This window comes from Meleagris gallopavo, chromosome 3 (genome assembly GCF_905368555.1).
Source record: "Meleagris gallopavo chromosome 3, MGAL_WU_HG_1.1, whole genome shotgun sequence".
Classification (NCBI taxonomy): domain Eukaryota; kingdom Metazoa; phylum Chordata; class Aves; order Galliformes; family Phasianidae; genus Meleagris; species Meleagris gallopavo.
Window position 1 is genome coordinate 55,746,636 of NC_139406.1, and position 22,812 is coordinate 55,769,447.

The 22,812-nt window shown below is 38.2% G+C and overlaps 1 protein-coding gene across 4 annotated transcripts in view; it reads right to left on the reverse strand.

Moving 5' to 3' along the window:
• The window catches only part of ATP6V1H (ATPase H+ transporting V1 subunit H), a 37,159-nt gene extending 16,252 nt beyond the window's left edge, over window positions 1-20,907 (reverse strand). Inside the window, exons 1-10 of one of the 4 annotated variants that reach the window (XM_010708924.4) lie at window positions 20,772-20,907; window positions 19,480-19,606; window positions 14,189-14,291; window positions 13,460-13,549; window positions 11,391-11,504; window positions 9,677-9,781; window positions 8,728-8,781; window positions 5,984-6,081; window positions 3,125-3,317; window positions 513-691 (exon numbers count right to left, since the gene is read on the reverse strand). In XM_010708924.4, coding sequence (XP_010707226.1) covers window positions 513-691; window positions 3,125-3,317; window positions 5,984-6,081; window positions 8,728-8,781; window positions 9,677-9,781; window positions 11,391-11,504; window positions 13,460-13,549; window positions 14,189-14,291; window positions 19,480-19,583 — 1,040 coding nt within the window. In that variant the 5' untranslated portion in view covers window positions 19,584-19,606; window positions 20,772-20,907. Of the gene's footprint in view, window positions 1-512; window positions 692-3,124; window positions 3,318-5,983; window positions 6,082-8,727; window positions 8,782-9,676; window positions 9,782-11,390; window positions 11,505-13,459; window positions 13,550-14,188; window positions 14,292-19,479; window positions 19,607-20,138; window positions 20,244-20,473; window positions 20,495-20,707 lie in introns of those variants that run through there. The other 3 variants (XM_010708925.4, XM_019614025.3, XM_085221090.1) reach the window with 3 other exon arrangements.
• Window positions 20,908-22,812: the final 1,905 nt, after the last annotated feature.

Below are 22,812 nucleotides of genomic sequence, written 5' to 3' on the forward strand. Positions count from 1 at the left end.
AACCCTATGCTTTTTGGGAATTCTCTAGCTTTAGGGAATTCTCACATTCTGCAATTCTACATTTAATTTCTCCAATCAAGGATCCCCGTCTTTGCCTTTCATACAATAAAACCTTTGACACAAACTACGGTACAATTCAATTTATGCAAAGGAACAAGAACTATGTCAGCATTATCAAAATCTTGAGTTAATGTGGATAGCAAAACATATGCTAATTAAGTAGTCTTTAGCATAAACTGGGAACTCCTATAAACTCCTCATGGAGCTATTTCTGCAAGGTTTACCAGTTATGAAGATTACATATCTAGAAGTGAAGATTTTGTTCAGCCAATAAATACCTACTTGAATAGGACACTTACATAACCAGAATCTCTGTACATACCTTATCAGCCATCATTTAAGAGTTGTAATTACCATATGTAACTATACAGCTTTAAAAAAAGAAAATAAAGGTTTTTAACCAACACTTGTTGGATTTTGCTTTTGAAAAATCTTCATACTTAAAAACATACCTGAGATCCTGCACACTCTCCCCAAGCTTGTCCAGTAGAAACTTGATATCTTCACTTATGTCTTCATCATCATATTTCTGTTGATCCAAGTTCTCCAGCTGCTTTAAAACTTTACACTGAATCATGGCAAGAGCATACTCTTGGCGAGTTTCTCTCTCAGTAGATTTCTCCAGCAAGTTCTAGAGAAATAAAATGTTGATTTTTATTTCTTGTTTTTAAGAATAGACAATTTTGGAAGACTAATATCACTAAGAAATTCTTATTGGCATATTTTAATAAGTGACCATTAGGCAGAATTGAGCACTTTCTGAAATACTGTCTCCAAAGAAGTACAACTACCAAATAATAGCTGCTCTACATCTATATTTAGCAGTGCAAGCTGCCTAAGACCAACCATGCTATGTAGGAGTTTTCATATTTGTTACTATTGCAAATCAAGAGGAATGTAAATGAATAAATAAATAAAAATAAATTCAGGGCTCTTGCTTGCAAGGTAAAAGTAATGCAAACATGCATGCTGAACAGCACAAACAGCACTGCATTCAATCTTGGGTCACTTTGACCCCTGTTCTCCTAGATGGCATGCTACCTTAAACGTAGAGGAGCATTAATTTACCTGCTTTGATCATTTCCTATGTCAAATAGGACTGAGTAGAAGACTATTCAAAGAAAAAGGAAAAGGACACAACAAAATATCCCAAATCCTGGAGCCTCTGCCATAAACAACTGCCTTCATCTGGGATTATCATTTTAGCTTTCCATATAGCAACAGTATAAAGCAAGAAAGCCATCAAAAAACTGTAGCCATCTAACTCAAGAGCTAGTATCTAGATTAGATAGCTTCTTTTGAATTTGGGAACATTCCAACTAGCTAGTTTTATACAAAGATAAGCTTATTGCTGGAATTACAACCGCAGAATGTAATAGTCAAGTTCTAATGTTATTTATTCATGACATTTCTAGCCAACCAGCTTCAGATTACTGTTAGCAACCTACAGTGGCTAGTTTCTGGTACAACTATATGAAGTCCATAGAAAAAAAATAAGCCCTTATGAAAAGGACAAACATTCGTATAAATAAGTTTAATATCAACCTGAAATAAGTCACGCAATCACACAGAAGGAATTGGACTGCACTCCTGTTCATGTCACAGAACCTCTACACTTACATTATTACTAAATAAGATAGAACACTGCAAAAGGAATTTTTTAACATCCAATTTAAAATAAGTCCAATTACAGCTTTTAAAGTGAATTCTACTCAGCCATTAATGTGGGAAAAAAACCACATTTCTATTTCAGTAAGTGAAGATAATTTACAGAAAAAAAATGCTGAATTGCCTACTTAGAGTTATAAGTGCTGACAAAAGAACAAATAACAGATCTCAAAAGATCACAAATCTTAAGAAGTTCAAGGAACAGGTAGGAAAAAGTGTCCCAAAAAAACCTCCTAGTTATTTATGAGACAGACATACATAGAAAGCTACTCAAAATACTATGACTTAAGTCATACCAAAGAGAGGTTTACAAGCTTTTCATAGTGAAATCTAAGTTAATTTGGAGTAACTAAGCAGTGAGGGACAAAGGATGACCCAGGGAACTACAGGCCAGTGAGCATCATCTCTGCACCTGGGAAGATCAAGGAGCAGATCCTCCCTCATATGTATTAAAGCACATTTCACATATGCGATGAAGAGGTGATCAGAGACAGACAGCATGGCTTCACCAAGGGCAGATCTTGCCTGACTAATCTGGTGGCCTTCTATGATGGAGCGATAGTGCCAGTGGACAGGGGAAGGGCAACGGATGTCATCTACCTTTGACATGGTCCCTCACTACAACCTTCTCTCTAAATTGGAGAAGGTATGGATCTGAAAGACAGACTGTTTGATGGATTAACAACTAGTCAACTGGTCATAACCAAAGGCTTGTGATCATTGGTTCTGTCTCGGTGGAGGCTGGTCACAGGTGGTGTCCCCCAAGGTCAGTCTTGGGACTAGTTCTCTTCACCATCTTTATCAGTGACACAAACAATAGAATAGAGTACGCCCTCAGCAAGTTTGCAGACCACACCAAGCTAAGCAGTGCAGTCAATACACTGGAGGGAAGGGAAGCTATCCAGAGAGACCTGGACTGGCTGGAGAAGTGGGCCCATGAAAACCTAATGAGGTTCAAGAAGGCCAAGTGCAGGGTGCTGCACTTGGGTCGGGGCAATCCCAGGTATTTATACAGACTAGGAGAAGAACCTCCTGAGAGCAGCCCCACAAAGAAGAACTTGGGGGTCCTGGTGGACAAGAAGCTGGACATGAGCCAGCAGTGTGCACTTTCAGCCCAGAAGGCCAACTGAGTTCTGGGCTGCATTAAAAGAGGATGCCACTAATGCCTACACTAGCAGAATTTTTGTCAACTTTATTTTAGAATGACACTAAATAGTAAACATCCATTACCTCTAATAGCAGATCTACTACCTGAAGCAAAGCTCAACTCACACAAAAAGAGGGATAATTAAGCAGTCAGTCCAAGACACCTAACAAAAAACAGCTGCGCATCAGAAGCATCTGAGATCTAATCAACTGAGAGATGAGTACAGTGCAACTGCAATCTGACACTCACCCGAAATGCTGCAAGGATGATTCTAGTTACTTTCTCTTTGACTGATTCCTGAAGAATATCTGACAGCACCGGAACAATATTATACCGACGTAGATATTCACACATTTGAGGGCTAAATGCCAGCAGCCACACACAGAAAATCATCTGATACTGAAGCTGGAAGCCACATTTGTTGCTCAAGACGCCCATGATACTGAAAAATTAACAGCATATATTTGATCTTTAAATAACGATTACATACATTGAGCTTTTATACCCAGAGACATGTAACGTTTTACAGGAACTTTTTGAAAAGAGCTGACTATACAACACTTCACAGCATCTTGCACCAGTATTTAACATTGTAAAAGCAGATTGCTCAGAAACCGCTCTTTTGAAAATATAATTATTTCTTCCTCTGCCATAAAGAAGCTTTTCCAATGTGAACCACTGTGGAACTGCATTTATCTTAAGTTCACTGCAATTCTTTCACCAGTAGCAAGTTTAGAGCATCATTTGTGATTCTAGCAGAAACAGAGCTGCTTTTTCCAGAGTTAAGAAAGAGGAATATAAAGGCAGATTCAATTTGTTCTCATAACTGTATTTATCCATGCGAGCATCTGAAATGAGCTTAAGTTAACTAGTGACTATATGTGAGATTTCAGGAGATATTTTACAGGTATAGGAAATATGAGATGGGATACACATACAGAGTACAACTGGAGAATAAAAAGTATCACAAGGCTTACAAGAAAAAGAAGTTCTGCAGAAATTTTGTTCAGCTGAGCTTTTAAAACAAGCAGTTTACAAGTTGTTGTGGTTTAACCCAGCAGGCAGTCATTCACTCACTCCTGCCCAGTGGGATGGGGGAACAGGATTAAGTGTAAAGGTAAAACTCACAGGCTGACAGAAAGACAATTTAGTAGTACAGAAAGTGAAGGGAAAATAATTATAATAGATAAATAGATAAAGGTACATAAAAAGCAAGCAGTGTACAATGAGATTGCTCAAAATCCTCTGATTGATGTCAGTCCCCAAGCATCAGATCAGCAGCTCCCCCAGCCAACCCTCTCAGTTTTACTCTTCAGCATGATGCCTTTTGGTCTCGGATATATCCCTTTGGGCAGTTTGGCTCAACTGGCTCATTCTGATCCCTCCCAGCTCCTCACTGGCAGGGCAGCATGAGAGGCAGGAAAATCTGACTTAGTGCAAGTATTGCTTGGCAAAAGCTAAAATATCTATGTTATCAGCATTACTCCCCTCTCCCAGTCCAAAGCAATGAACTATGTCAAATAGTAGGAATAATTTTAACTCTCTCCCAGTTAAAACTGGGATACAAGCCAATTCCAAATAAAGGCTAATCAAGTTAAAAAGTGTATATGCAGAAGCTGTCATCAAAATTGAGACAAATTCAAATTTGTTGAAATACAGACTTATTGTAACACTTAAACAGTTTATTACTGTACCAGTTTCCTTAGAGAAAAAGTTTGTTCCAATGGAGCTATCTTGACACACACGAGCATCCTTTGAACTTTCATTTTAGAATAGCTCAGTTGCAAAGTAGCTACAAAGCCATCTAGTTCAGCTGTCTGACTTTGAAGGTTAATCAAAAGTTAAAGCACATCATTAAGGGCATTGTCCAAATGCCTCTGGAACTCTGACAGACATGGGGCATCAAGCACCCTCTAGGAAGACTGTTCCCATGTTTTACCACCCTCATAGCACAGAAACATTTCTTAATGCCCAGTCTGATTCCCCCTGATGCAGCTTTGTGCCATTCCCATGCTGACACTGGTTCCCAGGAGCAGAGCCTGGCACCTCCCTCTGCTTCCCCTCCTCTGAAAACTGCAGAGAGCAGTGAGGTCACCTCTTAGCCTCCTCCTCTACAGCCTGAACAACACAATTTCCTCAGCCTCTCCTCTCACAGAATACACCCTCCAGCCCTGTTACCAGCTTTGGTGCCTTCCTCTGGATGCTTTCACGAACATTAACATTCTGACTATACTGTGGAACAAAGAACTACAAACAATATTTAAGGTGAGGATGTACCAGCACTAAACACAATGGGAAAATCACCTCTTTTGACCAGCTCGTTGAGCTTTACTGAATCCCAAAATGCAGTTTGCCCTCCTATCTGCCTGGGAACACTGCTAGTTCATGCTGAGCTGCTGTCAGCCAGCACCTCCAGGACCTTCTGTGCTGAGCTGCTCTCCAGCCACTTGCTTCCTAGCCCATGCCTGTGTCTGACATTATTCCATCTCAGGTGCAGAACCCTTGAAATATTCCTCATTTCACCTGCTACTTTGAATATTCTCTAATTCAGAGTACAAAGTTATTTTTTCTTAAAACATAAATTGTACAGCCACTATCTCCAACAGACATACACATGGTATAAAAGTTGTGTAGACAGCTTTAAAAGATGAGTGACATCTTAGCCTCACGCAGATATTTACGAAGAGAATTTGTATTAAAGGGTCTAGCTGAGGCCATGTTAATTATTTTCTCCTTTCATTAATATTTTGAGATCAAATGACTCCAAAATGAACAGCAAAAATGAGCAGAAATTCACTTCTTCAGTCCTTGTTCTATCAAGTAAAAAACAAAGAACTAAAGTTGAAGACAAACAGCTATAATCTGCTTTAGATACTGATCTGAACAGTTCTTCATGAAAAGTAAAATAGCATCAAGGACTCACACTGGTACCTATATCTGCAAGTTTCATTACTGTCAAACAGAAAAATGAATGTTCATTTTCAAATAAATTTTGTACTCAAGCAGAGGAGCTGTCTTTTGTATGAGAGTTCCATTCCAAAACAGGTCATTGGAGAATATACTATCATAAGGTCAAGTATATCCATATTAAGTGAAAAATATGCTTACCAGTTTACCCCATCTGCTTCTACCCAGGCAAAGCGATATTCGTTAACTCTAAGCATCAGCTGCAGGCATCCAGCAACACACTGTACGTACTGGGAACTCTAAGGGAAAAGAAGAGCACATCACTTCTTACAGGAGAGGCTAAGTGTTAAAGCTTAGTTTTCCAAAGTAGGCTCTGCTAGCATACATCAATGCACTTTTCCTCAGCAACATTTCAAAGTTAAGACGACTCACTCTTACAATATTTTACAAGCTTCTATTTAAAAATAAAATAAAATGAAAACAAAAGTTGAGAAGCAAAATACAAACAGAAAAGACTTTTGAGCAGGAAAAAAGCGTTATGCAAGCAATACCATTTTATCATTACAGAAAGAGATTGTAATAGCCTATCTGAACATGCGTTCTTTTAGCACGTATGTAGGCAATGTTGTGTTTGACTATAGTGCCAAAGACATTTGACCCGCAGACTCAATTGCTACACTATTGAGTAAACTGTGGAAAACACAACAAACTTTTTAATCAAGTCTGGTTGTCTGCTGGAGGTCTTTGTAGTCAAGGGAATCCAGATTGGTTTCTTCCCACATTCAGTTCCTAACCACGTTCATCATAATGTGATGTATATTGATACAGAAAAATACCATCAGGAAGATGAGCATGCAAAATCATCATCAAACTTCAGCCTTACATTTTAATTTTTTCTCTATTCGTTAAAATCTTAGCATATTATACTGCGCTAAGGAAAGAAGAACAAGACTAACACTCTCCCATCAGGAAAAGGTTGAGAGATGCAACACTGAACTCTACTTTCAACAAGGTTCCTACACAAAGTATCACAGACCAAATGTTTAAACAGATTTTCATCATTAAAAGCATGCATTTTTTGTGCATTAATATAAGATCAACTGAAGTTCAGAAATGGGTTTTGGTCAACGTAAAGGCAGCTCCCAACGTACAGAATTGGCATTTTATTATCTCTGTTCTCAGTTTCTGGTATTATCTAATACTCAGACATGCTACAAATAAAGTATTTTTTCCTATAAACTCCCTTCTTTACTAAGTGTCTTCAAAGCCTCATGGTGGATCTGTTAAACAACAGAAGGTCAAACCTTTCCAATGTTTACTGGAGAAAAAAAAATTAGGCAACCCCACATGAAAAGAAAAGAAACAATAAAGAGAACTTGACATCTGATGAGCATCACAGAATGAGTTCATCCCTATCAAAATCTTTGTATAAAAAATGAGTCTGGATATCTAGATTTAAAAAAAAAAACATTTATTTCACTGGATCAGTAGGCATTCGCTCATGTAAATAAAGCAACTATAAACACACAAATACTCTGTCCCCCTGAAATAATCTATTAATTTGTTTGCATTAGCAACCTATGTATTACCAAACTTTTTAAGGTGATTATCATAAAAGCATTCTCTTCCAACACTGTTGTAATTGAAATTTCACAATAAATCCCAGACAGCATTCCCTATCTGAAATGTTACAATAGCATCCCTAATTTACTTAGAAATAAACTTGAACCTGCTTGAAAATCTTGCACAAGCTATATCTGAAATAGAAACACTGTAATGAAGTCAACAGCAAATTTGTCCAACTTAATTAACCTAGAGTTCTGCTGCTTTGAGACCTCACAGTGGTACATCTATTCAGTGCCAGAGCACAACCAATATAGATTCCTAGCCAAGGGAATAGCTTACATTTCTATAGTGAATGGTATGGCATGCAATAGAGCTATTAGTGTCATACAGTCACATGACAGAAACTAACACAGCCTAGCAGTATGGAACATGGAGCTACACACAAACACTGACATACTTCAACTTCCATGCTCAGGCTGTAATTTCCCCCCCACCCATGGTGATATATAGCAGTCTTTCATCTTTACTATTTTAAAATTCTGGCCAGGTGGTAATTGAAAAGGCTTTTCTCTATAGGAGGCTAACACTTCAAAGCTGTAAGTATTTTTCTAAAAGAAACAAATTCCAGGTTCATATTTAAGTCTTCTGAAAGACAATGAAGACTTTCAGGCTGCAAGAAGGGAAAAAAAAAATAAAAATACCACATTGAATTCTACTTCACATTCAAGAGCCACAACAAACTGTGTCACAACTAAGTCAAAAATCAAGTGTTACAATCTTTTGCATTTGCTATATTGCCAAAGTTTATCTCTAAGCCCAACACTCATTATAGCTACGTGCAATTCAGTATAAATGAATACTGATGAGAAAATGATAATCTACTCTCTCCTGAATTCAGGCTATTCAAATATGAACAGCATTATAGCTTCAAAAGCACTCTTTGTAATTTCATGCTACAGAGATTTGAGGGACAATGTTTGCTATAATATCCGATATGCCTTTTCAAGTTCTGCACATTATAAGAGTCATAAGCTTCATACTTTGTCTTCTTCTAGTGAGACAGTTCATTGCTAAACAACGTTGTGCAAATGTGAAATTAATTGCCCATCTCTTCTTCAAGTTCTAAGTGAGGTTAGATACATCCGCTGTTTTTAACAACCCAATCCAACTTGTAAAATATACACTTCCAGTGCCAGTATTTTCTGTGAAAACAATGTTTTCCAAAATAATTTTATTCCTTGGCGCCATCACCTGGCACTCTGTAATACAGTTCCAATTCCATTTTCCGTTGTTGACTCCAGAACTTCTGCACCTTAATCTGAGGAGCGGATATCGTTCGCCTAAAATACCAAATTAACAAATCTTTAAGAAATACTCACATCACTTGTGGAGACTGCTCCTGCTTCCACAGAACCCCCTGTACCACGTAGCTTCTAGCAAAAAAAAATACAGAAGTTGAAAATAAGAGCTATCCTTCATCCTTACAAAAGGGTTGGTCCCAACACTGTTTTGATTCTCCCATCCCTCTAGTTATAAAAAGCTAAGACCATTAGATAATTTTTCCGTTCTATATATTACAATAGTATAATGCAGTTATTTTACAAACACCCCATCATGACTTGTTTTTTTAGTTTAAGTATAGATTTACAGAATACTGTTCCATCTTCATTCTAGGGTTTAAACACTGTTTCCTTGAATCTTTCTAGCAAAATTTCAACTTTACCTGGAAGATTTTTTCTTCTAGATAAAAAAAAAAAAAAATAGAACTCTTAATAAACCTACAATTTGAAAAATACACTTAAAAATATATTTATGTTTTTCTATTCTCTGTACTCCACTTCTGTTACAAAACTACCTTAGAGAATGACAAATCGCTAGGCTTTGATACAGTGAAGAACCAGGTAAATCTCCAAAAATGAATTCAAAAGAGAAAAATTCATATCTGAAGGACAAGCCAGCGGTAAGCAGTTCATATTAAGCTAAGGCCATACAAATACTGTCCAAACAAGTCAAAATTTATTTAGCTTCAAGTGGAAAATTTTTTTTTTTTAATTTAAAAATACTCAGTATAGTAAACTGGAAAAAGGTTTCCATGTTCACTTTCTCCTGCCATGGGATTATTCATCCTAGTAACAAGCTATGAGAAGCAAAACAACATAAACAGACAAACAGAAAAATCTCATGCTTTCTTCTTAGTGTCCAGAAGAGAATGAACATTAACCAATAAAAACCATGAAAGTTTATTTTTAATTCAAAATCTTAAGTTGAGGTTTCAAGAACTGGTGTTTCCAAAGTCATTCTAACATTTAAGCAGAAGTAGGTTTTTACCTGTGAACTGAGCTGAGTTTTAATCCAGTTAAAATAGTAATTCAAGTCACTGCCTTCCATAAGTTCTCTCCCCCAAGCAGCCAGTTTGGCAATAATTCTTGCTGCCTGAAAGAGAATACAATAAAAAATATTTCCAGACAACAGTTTCCGGATTTAGTGTTAGAGGACAACTGGAAATCAAGTTTAAACAAAAGATAACCCCCTAAAGAAATCTGTTTCCTATGTAAGAGGATCTCTATTCCAAGTAACTTTATTTTGTATCTGCTTCATAGTAAGTGTATATTTTCAGAATGTTATCAGATAGCTGTAGCTGATAAAACTCACAAAAAGCTACAAAAAATGGGTTCATCAACAGGCTAATGTTGTAGGATACTACTACAGTCAGAAATCCATCAGCCCTATGACACAATGGTCTAAAACATACATGAGTGTTCTTATTTCTGCACTGGCACATGCCATAATTACTTAATGGCTGCAAGCTATTCAAGCTGGCTTTTTTTCCCCTTAAGCTGAAGCAAGTCATTTTCAAGATGGAAGAAACTTCCAGCCCAGAAAAAGAAGACCAAAAGGAAACATGAAAATTAATAATGAACTTGAGGCAAAAATGTTGCCAAGCTCAGTGTTTTCATGAAATCTGTGGTGCAAGAACACATGCAACAAACCAGAAGACTGCACTCCTATATTAGCCTTTCCAAATAATTTCAAACTAACTCTACACTGCAGAAATATTTGAGCCTATTTCAAAGATCACAGTGATCATGGAATATTTATATATTAAGAAGCAGTCTAAATAAGAAGTTACTGAGGCAAGGGTCAGTTTATCTGAATGCAGCTCCATGATGCAGTGAAAAGACCATTTCATGCACCTTTTCACTGTACTGTATACAGATATATACAACACCACTGCTCCTTGCTGGAGGGAGTACAAATGAGAGCACAACGATCTCTGTCCTGAAACATGTCAAATCCACTTCTGAACACAGTCAAGTAACATGAAAAACCCTTCTGTTCTGAAACATGAGATACTAGACCTCCAGTTCACCATGCTTCTGAGACCCTTGTATCCAAAATTCATAGTTTTGTGTTCTTTCATTGTTGTTTTGTCTCCCCTCCTACCTCTCCCCTTCATCTACTGAACTGCCGTTCAGTATGCAAAATGGCAAATTACCATTTTTCTCACTTTCACCCCTCTGATACCTCCCCATCTCACTGGGTAAGAGTGGACAAGTAATTGCATAGGGGTCTTCCTGCCAGCCAGGGTAAACCCACCACAACAGCAAAACCACTGTTTCTTCACCAGTACGTTTACAAACCATTGTAAGCAGACTTCAAGCACATCATTATAACTTGCAGTGAGATAAAGATATTCCCACCACTGGATTAGAACTTAAATTCTAACATTCATACAGCACAGCAACCATTAACTGACAGTTGTCACAAAGGTTGTCATACTGTTCCTAACTCTAAAGCCCTTTCTTTTCTGAGTACTGAAAACCTGCTCTAGTCCCCCAGAAAAAGACAACATCAACAAACAATACAGCTTTTCCTTCCAAAAAGCAGTCAAGTGCAGCTTATACTAAGAATGACATAATTAGATTGCAAGAGGAAACTCTGCAGTCTAAGCAGCCAATTAAGTTTCAGACACCAAAATCTCCAAAAGAAAATCAGAAACAGCATTTTACTGTACCAGCTACAAGATTTATTGAAAGCTTACCATATGAACAGTGAAAAGATCCTGTCGATTCAACATTGGCAGAAAGTAGGACCATGCAGTGTTTTTACCACGTTTAGCATAATCAAAGAAGATACAAACACGCTGATGATTTTCCTGTAGAAATTAAGAGAGTCAGAAAAAAAAAAAAAAAAAAAAAAGAGAGAGAGACCTGCAAAAACATTCAATATAAGACAAATATTTTTGCTCTTCATTATATTAACAAGCCAATATACATTACCAGAGCAGATCCTGGACTGTAATAGCCCATGGAAAATTTTCAGTTCAATAGTTACTTGCAGATACAGTCTATTTCAGCACTAACAAAGTTCAAAATTTAGGGAGTATAGAATTGAACTTGGAAACCCTACCTGTTTCTCAGTGCTCCAATACTTGAATCAGTAAAAAAAAAAAATATACCAGAATAAGAGAGTGAAAGACTAGTTAAACAATGCCATTTTCATAGAGGAACACTACTCCTCTTCAATAAAGTTTATACAAAGTTTTCCAACTGTTTTTACTTCCATACAAAAGCTGCTTCAGTTATCACATTAGGCAACCTGAGCACCAAGAAGACAACAAACACTACAAGTCTATTCTGGAGAGCTTCTAGGCTAAACCACAAGATATCACCTGAAACAGGACATTGTGCACAGCTGCTTCTAGCATTTTGTCTAATAACAGCTGTGCAAAGCACCTATGACTTTAAAGAAGATCAGAGAAGACATGAAAATCTAAAGGAGAAAGGGGAGCTATATTTTCTAGTTGTTTTAAACATTCTTTCAGAAAATGCAATATTTGATTTCTGTTCTTCTTCAGCATTTCCACAAGCTTTCTATCTTGTGGATAAGATGCTGTTATTCTAAAGAGATGCTTCCTCTTTGAAGTCAAGCTACTACAAACAAGTATAAAAGTCTCTATCAAGGAAGATAAACCTGCTCAAAACACTATAATAAGGCAACTTGCATGAGTACAGCATGTCAGTCTCCACTACCCCAAGAAATTTATCAAACCCCACTAATTGAAGGTTTTTCCTTCATGGATACAGCACCCTAGTAACAACATTACAGATGAAAAATTAGCTAGGCAAGCCCTCTTACTGAAGTGCCATGCATACAGCACAACATGACCTGAATGTATGCATGATCCAAATACTGGCATCTTACCAAGAGTTGCAGCCAACTCTTCCTTGAACGTAGCAAAGTTACTGCACTGGGCTGCATGTTTCCATCTTCCTCACTTACTGCGGTAGGACTAGGTATCACTGGTTATCTGATACTCATAACTCTTACAACGACATGTTATTCAAGTGCTTAGTATTCTATCAAGCGCGTATCAACAGCCACACAAAAATATCTTACTGTCTGCTGTTCAAACCACGGAATGAAAAATCCCAAGGTCTCAGGAATAGTGTCTTAATGAACAGCCTCAGCTCCATGATGATCAGTTTAATGAAAAAATGAGTTTACTCAAATAAATCACTTAACATTCACACTTATGCTACGTGAAGTCCAGCTAAAATTATCAAAAATAAGTTAGTTTTACAACAGCTATGAAGGAGACAGGATTGAAAGAAGGAAAGCACAAGAACTTCAACATGTTCTCAGACAAAAAAAATAAGTCTCCAGTTTTAACTATGCAAAATTTCAGGCATACTGTCCTAGTATATAACATATGTTGAAATCCAAAGCTGCAAGAACTACGTCTTCTTGCAAAGGCTGGCCAAAATGATACCTTCATGGGAAAAGCTTCAACAACTTCATGTTCATTGTCATATTCTATCTACACACTGGGAAATGACTGAGGTCACAAATTGTTCCTGAGTATCCAAGTTTTGTAACAAATAGGATTGAGAATTGACAGATAAACATATAGGCATATTTATTTTTAAAATATGAACACATATATGCAAGACTAAATCACCCATGCAACTTTAGCTTTGACATTTAACTTCTTTCTGAAGACAGAACCTGCAAGTTTCATAGAATATGAGATCTATATAAGCTTGAAGGAGACTTCAGTAAGCATTCTTTCATTTAAAGACTTAAAAATAAGACAGGTTATTGACCTACTTGTAGCATATCATCAACCATAGTCAAAATGTACTGAACAGTCTGTTCCTTGGAGATATGAGTCATCAAGTTTATAAATGTTTTAGCACACTAGAAAATAAGAGACATTAATATTAGTAATATCATCATCATTCCTTTTGATAACGTAAAATTGTGAATTAATGAAATCCCATAAAGTCTTACATAGGCACTGAGCATCCCAACATCTTAATTGCAATAGAGATACCATTTGACATTACATTACAAGAAAATTTTCTGTCACACGGAACACAGAACTCTGAACTGCTGCACTGTAATTAGTGTGGCATATGACATTCACTATATATGTTTCTGTCACTATGCAAATTATTACCTATTACATAGTTGTCAAACACTACAACTTGAGAAAAAAAAAACACACAGAATACTCTAAAATTAAGGTAGAAAAAAAAAAGCCAGAAAGCTGTATGTCTTCAGCACATCTCCCAGTTTTCACCCTCTCTTCTGCCTGCCTATTTAATAATAATATACCAGGTGATTGAATGAATGCTAAGTGTACATCTAGAAAAAAAATTTTTATACAGGTTTTATACTTCTTCCATAACATCTTAACTGTACTGTCAACTTTGCTTAAAAATCACAGAATCACAAGGTCGGAAACGACCTGCAAGATCATTAAGTCCAACCGTCATAAAGTTTCCTTCCATCCACCTCCCCTAAAAAGGTATTATTAAAAGAAAGGGAAGTTACTTGATTGCCTTCGGTTTGCAACAGCTCCTGTTTCTCTTCTGGATTTCTTTTCTGTTCGAATCTTTGAATAAATTCGCAGTCTTCACCTGAGATCATCTGCCCTCTGAAAAGCAAAACACAGAACCATTAGTATCACATAAGCAGATTATTTCAAAACATCCTTCTTCCAACTTGGTATCTCAATAGTACTGCTTTACCAATCCTACATTCTACAGCAGAAAATAAAGAGGTCCTTTCTGCAACTAGGATCGCATACAATGAACAGTCTCTCAAAATCTTTCCCTGCACATTTGTCTCTGTTCAACAGCATTCTCTAAATCAAGTTTTCAGAGGAGGAATGCAATGGTCACTGAAAATAGTTAAAAGAACTGAAATACACAATAAGCCAAAATTATAATACAAAATATGAATAACAGTAACCCAAGCTGAAATAAGTGCTGAAAAATGAAGTTAATTGTTATTTTAAGTTTGCCATAAGCATTGAAGAGAACTTTAAGTAGAGAGAAGTTAATTTATAAAAATTTAAAAATACAGTAGGAATCAAGACATTTCAGCTTCTCACAGCTATTTAAAGGTTTATCTGGGTTCAAGCTCATCCAAACACATAGTAAGAGGGCTTGAAATAGACAACTGCCGTGGGGCTACCGTAGGCTAGCTGATCTGTCTGATCTTTTCTTTAATCAAAACAAATAATGACAAATAAGTTAACACTGATGATGGCACTAACCCCTTGAATACTATCGCAGTAAACTGTTGACTCAGCTGTAGAGCTAGCACAGTATCGTGCCTTTTGTTGTTTGCTACAATGCAAGACTTACCATCACACCAAACAGAACTGTACGTACTGGTACTCCTCAGGTAAGAAGTTTGATTTTAAATCAAACAGTCTTGGAGTTTTTTTATTATTACTTATTTATTTTTTAAATTGACTAGTAGGTGACTAGCTTGACTAGTTAATAACAGAACTGATTCAGGAAAGAAGAAAACTGTACACGTTACCATCATCTGCATAAAAATCAGAGGGTATGTTAAGTATTAGACGTTGCTTTGTTCCAGTATTTCCAAGATTCATCTCTTCACATTTCCACTGACTCAGCTGCCTCTTCCACTTTTCAAAGCCACACAGCACAGATTCTTTTAATTCATCTTTTCCATATTCCAGGTTGGTTTCCAGATGCTCCTCAACTAAATGTTCCATTAAAATCTTGGTAAACTCACAGAAAATTTTCACTTTTTTTTTTTGTTTCATCTGAATTTATACGCTACAGAAACATAAATAAGACCTACACCATGTTCTCAATTTTATTTTTCCTTTAATGATGATAGCCTCATTACAAAAACAACTTCTACCTACTTAATTTTCAAGCAAATAACATAAGCAACTCAGTACATCACCTGCTATTCTTGCATTTCTTGTTGCTTTTTTAAGGAATATTCTAATTTACACTGAGCAAAGGCAATTAAGACTTACTAGATAGAAGACTCACAGTAGTTTCTACTAAAATTAAAGTAATTATAGAGGAAAAAAAATAATTACAGTGATGAGTGTTCTGCCTTTTAGATTAAGTTATTTCTTTTCTCTCCTATTAAAAATAGTTGGAGCAGTTGAAAAAGGACCAACCCTTTACCATAAATATTGGCCATAACCACAAACTAGCAGCCACTAACGATTGCTGGCCAATCTAGGGACACCTAGATAATAATAATATAAAGTAACCAGATTAACAATCTCTTTATAAGAATATTGCCACTTAGGAAGCACTTCAGAGATAACTCAAGGTGAATTCTTCATTTTTTGCTTTAATGATTGAAAAAGCCTTACCCTGAGAAGTGTTGTTGTTTACAGGCAGGTTGTTAGAAAAGGTCTGCCAAACTTCAAGGAAGAAAGCTTTCAAATTTTTGCTTTCATCTCACGTTAGACTGCAAGGTTGGGGGGAAGTAGATATGGCGATACGTAAGAGGGAGAAGCAATATTTGCGAGACCACTGCTTTTAAAAGCTCTCGGTCAACATGATTCACAAACTTATGATTCCCTTTTTTTTTTTTCCTTCCCCCTAATTATTACAGATTCTCTCCAGCAGCTTTTCTTCCTTTTTTTCTTTGAATGATGCTGGATTCCTGTCCATCCGCTACAAATGCGTGGCTCATTTTCTTAACTACCTACCACAAAGTCAAGGAACGATCTCATCTGGTTATCTACATTACTTCACACGCACCAAAAGGGCATTCACTTCAATTGCTGGACAATAATATAGCGACATAGAAAACCTACAGTGCAGCAAGATGCAATTTCCGAAGAGTTCACTTCTCCAAGAAATCATTTACTACCTTTAACAAGCAAAACTGCATTTCCTTCAAGACAAGGTACCCTATAAAGACAGTATTACCCTGAGGCAAATGCTGAAAACAACCACACAGGGCACAACAGTGGCGTACCGTATTTTCAATCAGACTACAGCATCAACATTTCTACCCTCCTCAGAGTTTCAAAAATCAAAAGGCACAGAACTAACTGCCCTCAACCACACTTAGTTTCCAAAACAATTCATCTTCAATTGTTTCTTGTTTATTTTTTCTCCCAAAGATGCCTGATCTGTGTTTACTTCCAGCTTGGTTTTCTGAGTTTCAGAAATAAAATTAAAAAAAAAAAATTCCTCAGCCTAATTTTGGAAAATTCAGCAGCAGCAAACATAAATATAATATTTAGGTATGATGACTGTACATATCACGTGTGTGATAACAGTATACACAGAAAACATCAAAAATCAGCAGCTACATTAGTTTAGTTTGACATCTAGTTTACAGTTATAACCTTCAGATGAAATGAACAATATGCTGGTTAATCTTTAGCTTGAACTGATTCCAAAAAAGAAATCAGGCTAGTGCAGCCTAGCTGTTAGCAACTCATATTACTTCTGCACTGAGGAACTTTCTGCACTGCAGGAAAGAACTTCAGAATCCCTTCATTCATGACCCTGACTCCATTGCTATTGTGAGTGGTGCTGCCTTTAAATCATCTTTATGTAACTGATGCTGCCAGATTTGAAGATTTTGAAAACAAAAACAAACAAAAATACATTTCTTGTGAGGTTCTTTACTTCCAGCTACATAAATGGTGTCCACATCTCATGGAACACAAATCAGGTCACGCTTAAGTTGATGTGTTAACTTAAGAAAAACATACATTTACATGGACACTTAAACCACTAACTGTACAGACCATCAGAACAGCAGCTCAGAAGCAAACAAAGAAAAGAGTCCTTGAAAACCACCAGCACACCAGCTTCCTCCTACTCCACAGGACAGAACAAACTACTCTGACCTGCTTCTAGCAGGTCATCAGAAGCCAGCAGATTCCAGTCAAAGTGAGCTTCATTCTAGAAATACCAGCCAATACAGCTGCAACATCTGACCTCTCAAAAAATATCCCTTAAAGCATCAGCCAGCCTCAAAGACGCTGTCATGCCCTAACCTGGCTGAAGTAGAAGGGACGTGTTCAAAACCAGAAATAATTGTTTCCTCTTTAGAAGTTCCAAAACTTTATATAACATTTCCAATAACTAATGAGAAGGAAACTCCTCAGCCAAAGAACTAGTTATCCTCACAATGCTCTTTAGTCCCTCTAGCGTCACTCATGCTAATTCCCTGGACCTACCTTAGTCAGCCAGCCAGGCTGTTATCAGTAAATATAAAGCACAAAGATTATATTTATATCTAAGAGCAATAATAAACAAGACACAACCTCATTGACTTATAGAGGACATCAAGCACTGAGCAGTCTCACAATACAACCACTAGCCAGACAGCCAGATGCGGTACATTACCCTCCCAGTACATCAGAAACAAAATAATTAGCACGTTCTTCTTTTGTAGAGTCCATAGCAAAACAAAATCAAATTCTACATTTAGGATCTGAAAAAGAACCATCAGCTCTACCTACTGGTCAAAAGAAGTTACACAGGAAATTGCCGATAAATAAACAAAACCACCCAATCTTTATACATAATCACAGAAAAGAGGATCCCAAGAACGAAGGCAAATTATAAATGGTAGACCACATTAAACACAGCCAAGCAATTAATACTATATGTATTCAAAAATGCAACTTCATACAACACAGAACCATCTCCTATATGACAAAAGTAACAGCTCAATCTTATCATGTCAATAACATGAGCCACCAGAGACTCCATGAAAAATGCTATCCCACAGTCAACGGATCAACAGCAAACAACTGTACTCTCACTGTTATCCTGAGTAACTGCAAATTAGCCCACAGAACAAATCAGTTGCCAGGCTTTCTCAGAGAACATTTTCTGTCAGATAAACAGTAACAGCAAAAGCCATTTGATTTGTTAGCAAGTGCTCGGTAACTGCCACTCTCAAGTTACAACACCAAACTTGCTTTTTTGCCTGCACAGTCACTGTAATATTACACCATGAGCTAAACCAGGAACAAATCCACCTGAAAAATAACTCAGAAAAAGGAAGTTTCCAATATAGATCAGTTCCTTAACCCAGTTTACCATACAGACGTATGAAGAAGAAAAACAACACAACCACTACAAACAGAATAAGTAAGACTGGGCTACCCAGCACAGCACTCAAGTCAGATGTCATTCATCAGTTTCTACTGCACAAGCATTTCTCAGCTTGCAGATGTACAGTTTTACATGGGAAAACACCTGCCTTTCTCTGAAGTGATGAAGTGATAATCAGAAAGCACTAGCAGCATGGTCTGTAACTCCGGAATCATCAAGATTTCTGCCACTTGAGTTACAAAGTAGCTAACACTGAAGTAATTTGCTACCATACCTGGACACTCAAGAGATGATACCGCGTCACACTTCACTAATATTCCTCACAGTCAAGAATATCAGTCAATAATAATGCAGGGATACAAGAATTATGCATTTTCCTTCAGGTTACAAAGATGAGAGAACAAGCAAAATTCCATTTCTTTACCTCATCCTCTACCTCACACACAAATCCGTTTCCACTCCCTTGTTCCTTTGTCCTTTTTGTTTCTGCCAGTTTCCACTGCTGTTACTTATTTCCATTGCTATTACTTTCAAACAGCTCTCCTCATAATGAAGTATTTGCTTCCAACCATTCCTTGATTTACTTGCTTGTTTTACTGGATTTTTTTCCAATTGTTCCACTTGTTTTCCAACTTTTCTAATGGCACTATGACAGACTGCGTTGTAATGTTTCAGCAAACCCCAAAATCCCAAGAAGTCTACCATATAAGTAATAAATCAGTCAATGATTTGTGAAAAAACTTTACTTACTGGAGGTAGGATTGCCAGTTTACTTTGTTTGCCCGAACTTCTGCAGCTTTGGCAGCAATGATATTTGTTGGGACAGCAGCATCTACGGCACCTCGGATATCCATCTTAACTGATATTTAGAATGCACCTAGAAATAAAAGTTACATTTGAGACCTTTTGTTAAAATATTAGTGAGCTGAGTATCTGCCCAATGCTTTCAAGCAACAAAACAACATCTGTTTTCAAGTGCCCAATTTCCTAAAATCATATTCAGTACTTTCTAAGAAACCAAAGCACTTACCATGACGCCTTCCCTGAATCAAACAAGGGTTTACATGCCATACACTGAACTCTAGCCACAACCAAGGCTGTTAGGATACAATCATTATTAAATTACTTCCCACCTTGTTAAACAACCAAAATCAAACAACCAAATGAAACCATCTTTTCTACACAGCTCAAGTAGCCCTACATACAACACAAGCCGCTTACAATTCAGGACTGATGATAAGGCTGACAATCCCATGCCCATACACACCAGCTCCCCACTGTATTTTATGACCGATTAGGTTCAGCTGCTTGCAATTATTAGACTAGTTAAATAAAAAAAAAAAGCATACAAGCACATAAACTACACTAGCAGAAAAAACAAACCCTATATAAAGTAAGAACCACCTTACATAGGCTAAGATAGTGACCTTCACCACTTCTGCTTTCTCCTTCCCTTATGATTTAATCTCCAGCTGACTGTGATGCCAAAACAAGAAGTGTGCTTGCAGAGGCTCAGGGCCCGGCTGGAGCAGGAATCTGTTACAGCCCAAACCGGACCAGGCCTCCCACCCATCCTGTTTGTGGGTCTTTTCATTTCCCGTTATAGAAGTTATCAAGAGCAAACTGGCACCTCCTGCTTCACCTTTAACAGGCACAGCACCTTTACATCACTGAGTGAAGAAAACAAGACGCTAACAAGAGCGAAATAAAAAAAGCAACGAAACTGATTTCCCTCTGAAACTACCTCTGTGATCAGACACCCATAAAGACGGCAACGTTCCCTGTGCCCCCTCAGCGACCTCAGCACCACAAGGCCCAGCCAGAGCCGCTCCTCGTGCCGCCAAAAGGACGGGGCTGCCTCAAGCGAAATGGGGCGGGCTGGGAGGCCGTGGGGCAGAACAAGAAGGGGCTGCCGCCCCCCGAGCTGACCGGGGCGCTCACAGCCCCGCAAAAGAATCCGTGTCCCGGCAACCCTCACCTGGGAGCCACGCACACGCATACACACCCCGGTGAGCGGCACGGCCCGGGCAGCGCCCACTTACCCCCGGCAGGCCGGCAGCAGCGCTGACAGCTGGACAAACGCCGGGGAGCGCCGCTCCGCAAAGCGCCCGCCGCCACGTGACGCCGCTCAGCTGACGGCGACGGCGGCCGCCGAGGGCCAACTCAGCTCAGTTTGCGCACGGCCGCCTGGGCACACTGCTGGCTCATATGCAGCCGACCATCCGTCAGTACATCAAGATCCCTTTCCACCAGGCAGCTTTCCAGCCACTTTTCCCCAAGCCTGTAGGGTTGTTGTGACCAGAATGCAGGACCCGACACTTGGCCCTATTGAAATTCATGCAGTTAACGTTGGCCCATTGAACCAGTCTATTCGGGTCCTTCTGGAGATATGATTCTGTCCATTTTATAAACCAAAGTGCAAAGGATTCACAAGGCAATCAGAACAACACTTGAGGCTTTTAAAATGAGATTTGCAGAATGAAGGGTCTGGAAGGCAAGGTCTCTGCAGCGCAGCTGAGCTCTCTGGGTTCGTTCAGCACAGAGCAGAGGAGCTGAGGGGAGGCCTGATGGTGCCTGCAGCTCCTCACAGAGGCAGCTGCTCTGTGTGACAGCGACAGGGCCCACGGGAACGGCATGGAGCTGTGTCAGGGGAGGGGCAGCTGGGGGTTAGGGAAAGGGTCTGCACCAGAGGGCGGTGGGCATGGAGCAGGCTGCCCAGGGCAGTGGGCACCGATGACAGCTGATGGAGTTCTGGGAGTGTTTGAACAACACTCTCAGACATAGAGTTTGAATTTGAGGTGGTCCTGTGTGAAGCCAGCTGTTGAATTCGAGGATCCTTGTGGATCCATCCCAACTGAATATTCTACGATCCTCTGAAAGCATCAAAGGCGTATAAGCTGATCCTACAAACTACCACTCAGCCCACATCTAATCTGGGACTACTTTAGATTTTCTTCCTTGAAACTTCCTCAATCAACCACAATGATACTTCTGCCCAAACCCCTGATTTCTCACCTCCTCTTGAGCACACTTCTGGCTTTAACCCCAATACCAGTAGCTGAGTACTATGAGTACTGTGTATACATATACATAGGACTATGATTCTCAGCTCTAGTCCCTACTAATATTATTGCTTCAAATGCTTTGTAGAAAAGTGTTCATGTAAGAAGAACAAATTCATGGCTTCAATTTGACGCCCAGTGTGATCTCTTGTTTAGAATGTCATTGGTCCTTTTCATAGCAGACTTTTTCTCCTAATTGCACCATCTGCAAGATTTATCACCATCCACTCAGTCTGGCTGAAAGAAGAGAGTTTGCTGTTGGCAGGCAAAATTTTATACTGCAGAAAAACGGTCATTTTCTACAGTAAAGAACTTTGAAAGGATGTTATTTGTCATGTCAAATTTGTCACAAATGGCAGATTCTAGCTTTATTGTTCATTTCACTAGCTGTTGAGAGGCTACAGTAAAGAAATATTTTCCTATAGCTTTTCTGTAACCTTGGAATGAGTCATAATGCCTGGGAGTATAAATCTACTGAATTAGCAGAAAGAGAAATGCAAAAAGAAGTAATTGCAATATTAATTCATTACAATAATTTTGTAATAGGAATTCCAGGGCATTTTTAAGGAGCTACCAAATAGTAAATAAATGACATTTAGACCAGGCAAGTTAATAGACTCTATCAGAGGAGTCAAATTATGGAACACGATGCACCCTATTAGTGAACATCAACAATGAATTATTCTTTCATATACTTGTGAAGTAATAGATTTTATGTACATATTTTTCTCCACTTGGAAAAAAGGAAATAATTTACCTAAAGTCACAACAGCTCTGTAAAGGACAGTCAGGTCTCATGTTCCTGTTGGAGTTCTTTGTGAGCCTGGAGAACATTGTCACAGTGGATTCCATCTGGCTAATACATTCCGCTTGGATTTCCAAGAGGCATTCAGTAAAATTCCTGAATTCCAGGTAATTTTAATAGGGTAAAAAAAAAAAGAAAAAAAAAAAGCCTTCTGCTGTGTTAAAAGGAAAGATTTCTGTATTGATTACTAACTCTTGAATGGTGTGTATACAGCAG